Raw genomic sequence first — 7,238 nt, 5'->3', positions numbered from 1 at the left:
TTTTTCAAGCAGAAAGATACTAATCGTCCGAAAATGTGTCGTTTATCTATTGCATGCTAATTTATATCGTGTATTTATCCTGCCTAACTCATTAAGGACAACTTTAGACATTAATTAATGACAATAAATATATAGTTATAACAAAAGGGTATATATATTCACAAAAACTCGTTAAAATAACCGTGCATTTAGAGAGTGATGACGTGGATTTTAATAAGATGATTCAAATCCACATATCATTACGATTATTTTTACTAAAATAAAGAATAATAAGAATTCAATAATTCATAACTGGGATTGAAGTTTTTTATCCTCTTATGCTGGATCGAGAACATTAGAACTACCATAGCTTATTTGCAAGCCAATGGAAAAGGCAATGAGAAATGATATTTACCTATCTCCCTAACTAATGTAGCTTTCGTTGATATGAAATGAAATAGTTAGGATAAATAAGATCGGCGAATACAATATTCTTATGTAATTCATTACTCGATTTAATACACTCTAATATATTATGATCTACAAAATGTAAAACATGTATTTTAAATAAAAAGGAGCTCAAAGTTGAGTTCTTGTATGCTACGTATCAAATTCATCAATATTTTCCATACAATATTTCTACGTATTTTTTTCCCCTGAAAACCTGCATTAAGTTATACTAGGTCATCATCAAAATGGTTTATATAAATGAATACGTGCATAAACCAATATTCCATCTTCCACATAATCAATTAATTAATAGTTACATACAGAAGTAAAATGAAAAAATAAAACAAAATGTAAAACCTTAATTAATGGTTATGTGATCATATAGGAATTCATGGCGATCTCCAACTTTGAAGCCCAATCTCGTTGTGTTTCCTTGAAGGACCAGATGCTGGTACAGGGAATCTCTTTGGTAGAAATCCAAAAAAGTGGCCAATATTAGTATTATTACTATCGTTGTCCGAGTTTGATGAATTTATGAACTGAAATCCATTGAGGGCACTTCTTGAAGCTTCACAGAACTGATCATGACCAACGATCACGAAGACCATTAGTAATATCATTAACCTTTGACGAAGATGAATAACTTGAGACATTCTCCAAGAGTACAATTATGCACGAGAGAGAGAGAGAAATGAAGTTAAATATGAGAGAATATATATAGAATACTCCTATTAGGGTACGTATAGATAGATTGATAAAAAGAAAATAGGGTTCGCAGATTGTGAAATGAGATCAGCAGGAAACATGGGCCATTGATGAATGAATGTGCAGAAGAATAATGTTTTTATTTTGTATGTGGTTGTACTGTGTCATGTGCTTGAAGCCGAAAGTTGAAAAGCTTTTACCGATACTTATTACTATATCGTAATGGTAAAACAGAAAAGAAGACTGATAAGAGAAGATGATTCGAAGGGTATTCAAGAATTGAAAAAAGTGTTTTTTCTTGTCTTTTTATAGGATTTTGCCGTTAGTCAACTGTATGTATAGAGATAGATCTTGATAATATAATTAGAGGAGAAAATTAAATCAGAAAGTTGGTGCTAGTAATTTTTTACTACTAGAATAACTAGTCTAGTTAATAGTTTTTGAATAACGTCTAGTACTTAATAGTTAGTGAGAGTAACTTAATTAAGATTGATTAATTAACCTCATCTACATATAGTATATATATAGTTTATATACTATATATGTATAATATCATGGTTACTATACCATCACTTTCTTTTAAGTAACAACAAATTCATTAAAATTAGCCACGTCTATATATATGTACAACTTGTAAGAATGATCTGCATTACAATTCTAACTTTGTTCAAAAATCAGTTGGCATTCTAATCCTGCCTTAAAAAAACCACAATCAAGAGTTGAATGATGTATCGGCAGGTTAAACAATGCTCATCCGGCCACAAGATGACGTGTTCTTAGTTTAATACTAGTAGTATATATGGTCGAAATGTATTGACCAGAGAATATATATACAGAAACCTTGAATGACAGTATAGTAATAGTGAATGGACTAGAATAAACTACAAGCATGGAAAGAGATGAGCTAGAGTAAGGCCAGCCATATATATATATATATATATATTTGATGCAAGAGCCATATATATATATATATATATTACGAAGTGTCAATTCTACATTTTGATTTTTTTTTTCTTCCAATGTTAGCTTAGGTGAGTGAGTCTTTTAGCTTGGGTCCCACGAAGAAAAGAAAATTCAATGAGCAAGGACTAATTGTTAACTATTGGTTTTTTATCCACGCAACAAATAAAGTTGTCTAGTTCTACTACCTCTATCTATCTATTGCCAATTTGTAGGGCTTAAATACTGAACTTTTATAAAAAGATATTGATTTGATGATGCTCTATATCTAATTTATAAATGGACAGACCTACAATCTTACTCCATACCCTTATTTAAAGGGACAAGTTAACTGATCGATCGATAAACGCCGTTGTAAATGTAGTACAACTACTGTTGTATCTCAACTCAAGTAAAAGTAAAACAAACAAAATCCCTCTTCTTTAAGTACTCATTTATTTTCTGGTATACAGTAACAGAAGCGTCGATCTGTATTTAATGCAAATGTCTAAAACTGTTTAAGTGCATATTTATTATTTATTCCTTCCGTTTCAAAATACATGATATGATTATATTTATATGTACATGTATTTTTTAATGATCTTTATTAGATACATACGAATGAATCTAAAAATATAAAACATCATGTATTTTGAGACAAAAGTAGTAATAGTTTTGTATTATTATAATATGTTCAATTTTGATAGATTCTACCATAATTTATAATTCAGCCTCAGACGTTACTCTTAAGAAATTCAGCTTGTGGCATTCTGGATCAACAATATTGACAGATTTAAACAATTAAAGGTTATCGATCATTAATATTGAGACTATGTAAGCTGATCTCTACAAGTTAGTAAATTACTGATCTCAATTATAGTATGTTTTATTTTCAAAGGCTAAAAAGGTTGATCTCAAGTATAGAAGGCTTGGCTATAGATATAGCTAGCTTATATATTAAGTCGTGTTCCAATATTGTCAAAATTAATGTCCCCATGTTGTGACGAGAGATAGAGAGATTTTTGTGTGGGTACTTTAGGGGAATTAGTAGATTATTTCAAGCGTGTGCATAAAGAAACAAACCATTTGAAAGGGATCATACAATTATATACATGCTCCGAACACGAAATTTTCATGAACGGAAAAAAAAATACACATGACATGAACATCTTTACAATCTTACTTCTGAGGTCCGAAGGGAGAAAATACAAACAGCCAGGAAGTATATATACGCGACCGACTTCCGGATATTGGACGACGTATAAAGGCTTGTATCTCTTTTGCACGTGTGCTTCTTATTTACTTTCAAGGGAAGTACTATTCGGGCATATGTCTAGACCGTATTAAATGCTAAAACCTAGGTTTCCAATATAGTACTAAGCTAACTAGATCGCTAGTAGGCCAGTCTTCAAATCAGTACAAACCTAAAATTTAGGACTACAAGTCAAGATTCACGTCGAACTAAAATACAAAGAATTATAGACTTTCACTTTATTTCAAACAATTTTATGTTCAATCCGATTTGATTTTTTTTTTCAAACCTATCCCAAAATATCTTGAATATGTGATCTTGGGAGAGTCATGTTAAACGCAAAATAATTTTTACGTCCATCAGCGTTTTAAACAAGTTTAAAGCGTTATTTTTTTTTGGGTATGTCACTTTTATACACGTAAGTTCTAAAAGGTAAACACGAAAAATTTGTCTCGAAAATGAGATTTATGGGACAAATAATCTTGATTAATTAAGGAGATTTGAATTAAACATCATCCCGGAAATCGAGTACACGGGAGACATTTTTTAAAAAAAAAATAGTTATCGCTACATGATTGGACCAATAATTACAATTAAAATCCGGGAATAACAAATACGGGATAAGCCACATACCGAAAATGGGAAATACGGGACAAGCTTCAACCTGGAAATGGGAAATACGGGACAAAGATACGGGACAAGATTCGTCCCGGAAATGCCATATACGGCATAAGCTTGTCCCGTAAATAAAAATTCCGGGTATAATCCTCGTCCCGGTGTTTCCATTCACGGGAATATAGGACTCCTGGAAATTCTATTTTCGAGATATTTTTGCCTATATAAACCACCAACCATCGGGTTTCATTTTCACATTCTTTATTCGTCTTTCTTCTCAGTACTTTTATAATTCTAATTTTTTCTTCGCAATACTTTTAGAATTCCTAATTTTTTAATTTATATTCAATATGTCTTCCTATTTAAATTTATACTGGAAGAGTTCTGTACAATTTGTGGATGGCAAGGTCGTGGTGGGTAGCGTTCCTGACGCAACGTATTTCATCAATGGTATGTTGAGTTATGATGATTTTTCTCAAGTAATGTGCGATCATGCAGGGATTGAAAGAGAACAGGTACAATTGAATCTTATCTATGTATACGCGGTTGATAACGGTGAAAAATAATGTATCGTAATTAATGATGATGCTACATTATCATTGATGTATCAGCATCATTCTTGGAGTCGTGACTTGTTCATCAGCTACCATCTGATTCATAATTCGGGTCGGACATCAAGATTCAATGTCGGAGGAGAAGGTAGTAGTAGGCCTCGCGGACGACGGGGATACGCCTCATCCTACGAGGATTACAATGTTCCCCGCGCAAGAGATTATCATGTGTTCAGCAACATGGATGGGCCTGATGAGGTAACAAATCGCTGCATTTCTAGTGGTCTAAAATTATACAATGGTGACCCTAGTACCATAAAGCTGGGGACGTATTTTTCTAAGAAGGAAGAGCTTCATGGTGCGCTAGCGATTTGGTCAACTAGGCGGGGAGCAGAATATCGCGTGAGGGCATCAGACCGGACAACATGAGCTGCAGAATGCGTAAATCGTCCAAACAAACGTACTAAGTAGCCGTATCAGGGTATTGTATGCAACTGGAAGATCTGGGTTTCGTTCAAGAGCGAATATCGCACGTGGCAAATGACTGTCTGGTGTGACGGGCACAATTGTGACGGAACAAACAACGAACGTGAAGACAGGAATATTTCACAAGATTACGTTGCCCACGTCATATTGGATAAGATTCGTGACTGTCCAAATGCCCAATCAAGTCCATGTTTCCGACTGCGAAGCAGCATTCGACTGTAAAATTGGGAAGAAAAAAGCTTGGGACGGTAAGCAAGTGGCGATGAACTAGGTATAAGGAGATTGAGAGACAAATTTTCGCCAACTGCCCAGTTACATGAGAGCTCTTAAACAATGTAACAATGGGTCGAAAGTCCAGTGGAAGTTCAAGAAGGAGGACGGAATTGTGCATAGCAGGAGGAAGATTTTCAGGTAAAATTCATATTACCGGGCACGGTAATATGAATTTTACACTGTATACTGATTATTGCTATTTATTCAGATATGTATTTTGGCATTTTGGTGCCACGAGACTAACATTTCAAGACAGTCACCCGGTAGTTACTGTTGACGCAACTCATCTTCGTGGGACGTACAAGGGTAAGGCGATTGTAGCGGTTGTGAAGATTGCCAACAACAGAGTCGTGCCAATCGTATATGCCATCATAGACGAGGAGTCGAACCACAGTTGGTATCAGTTCTTAAAATACCTAAAAATTTACGTTCTACATGATACGTTCAATGCATCATCTCCAAACTGGAGAGTTCACAGGTGATGATTACAACACTATAATTATAATTTCAAGTTCAAATTAATCTATGAATTGATTATTCCTTCTGCACAGGTATTGCATGGAGCACGTTCGTGCCAATCTGATGTCAACGGTCCCAAAGAAGAAAAGATTATATGGCTTATCTAGGGTCGTGGGTATCGAGTTGGATGAGACTAAATATATGAAGGCATGGACAGATCTTATAAAAAAGAGTCAGACTGCAGGTACGTATCTGCAATGTATTCCCCTAGAGAAGTGGACATTATTCCATGACGGATTTCACCGATGGGGAACAACCACGTCGAACGACGTGGAGAGTTACAATAACGTTATGAGAGGCGGCCGCTTCTTGCCGATTAGGGCGTTCGATCAGGCCACGCACGCAAAAGCCATGGCAATATTTGCAGACGAACTGATGAAAATAAATAGATACAGATCTGCGCTTGTACCGATACCGACGGAAAAATTCGACGAAAACAAGTTGCATTCCAGACGGTACATAGTCTCGTTATATCCAAATGCTCCCGAACGTACGTTCAGTGTCAGATCTCCGCCATTATGTCTCGGAGTTGCCAACAGTGAACATACGGTTCAATTTGATATGGGTTCATGCACATATTTACATTGGAACACCTACATGATTTCTTATTCACATGCCATGGTTGTTGCGAAGGTACTCAACGTCCGTCGTCTAGACCTCATTCATCGTTGCTACACAAGGGATGGTTGGAGACAACAGTTCAATGGTGTTTTTGGCCCTCTTCCAAATTACTGGCTAGAATCTGACTTTTTGCTCCTACCAGACGACAGTCGAATGGTTCATCATACCGGTCGGGGTCGCAAAAGAGTTAACAGACGACAGCTAGGCGCGAGGGACTATGCGAACAGGACCGGTCGAAGACCACGAGGGTGCAGTTTTTGCAACGCCAGAGACCACGACAGAAAGAAATGCCCGTTCACTCATACATCGATGGATACACTGTCGTTGAACATGTTGCACGACCCGTACGAATTTTATGGAAATGAGCCTCTCGATGATGATGATGAAGATGATGACTACGATAATGATGACAACAGTGATGATGATGATAATGAGGATGATGATGATGTCGGGATTGATGATGATGAGTACGATACATATTAATAATTAATTTATCTTTTAATAACTAAAGATTGTGCTGACGAATGTGAATATTATAAATAAAGTATTACTCCTCACAATATACATATAATCTATTCGAATACTAGCTCATATCCCGTAATAGAACCAATTGTTCCTTTTCTTCTTCTGACCGCGACCTACACGATCTTGTCGCTGCAACTCTGTCTTTTCCGCAGATGGTTCGCAACCATGAGTCTGAGTATCTAAGAATTACGAGAATATGAAACAGTTAAATTTATCAATAACTACATATTAATAACACTATGTGAAAAATATAAATGGATTACGAACGTATACTAACCATGAAGCTCTTGACCTCCGTGCTCCCTACTACATTGTCCGTGGAT

General features: G+C 35.6%; 1 protein-coding gene across 1 annotated transcript; it reads left to right on the top strand.

The window, feature by feature from the left end:
* The first annotated feature begins 5,031 nt into the window (after positions 1-5,031).
* Positions 5,032-6,873, top strand: LOC139881652 (uncharacterized). Its single transcript, XM_071866097.1, has 4 exons — positions 5,032-5,195; positions 5,290-5,388; positions 5,459-5,728; positions 5,802-6,873. The coding sequence occupies exons 1-4, from the start codon at positions 5,032-5,034 to the stop codon at positions 6,871-6,873; spliced, it is 1,605 nt and encodes a 534-aa protein (XP_071722198.1).
* Positions 6,874-7,238: the final 365 nt, after the last annotated feature.

The sequence above is a fragment of the Rutidosis leptorrhynchoides genome, unplaced genomic scaffold, assembly GCF_046630445.1.
Source record: "Rutidosis leptorrhynchoides isolate AG116_Rl617_1_P2 unplaced genomic scaffold, CSIRO_AGI_Rlap_v1 contig18, whole genome shotgun sequence".
Lineage (NCBI taxonomy): Eukaryota > Viridiplantae > Streptophyta > Magnoliopsida > Asterales > Asteraceae > Rutidosis > Rutidosis leptorrhynchoides.
Note: the sequence above shows the minus strand (reverse complement) of the source record. Positions and strands in the feature narration are given on the sequence as shown.

Excerpts from the sequence above, each read along its gene's own strand:
- LOC139881652 (XM_071866097.1), top strand. The coding sequence starts at position 5,032 with ATGACTGTCTGGTGTGACGGGCACAATTGTGACGGAACAAACAACGAA. Across the intron at positions 5,389-5,458 it reads AGCAGGAGGAAGATTTTCAG|ATATGTATTTTGGCATTTTG; the intron begins GTAAAATTCATA and ends CTATTTATTCAG. Across the intron at positions 5,729-5,801 it reads CCAAACTGGAGAGTTCACAG|GTATTGCATGGAGCACGTTC; the intron begins GTGATGATTACA and ends CCTTCTGCACAG.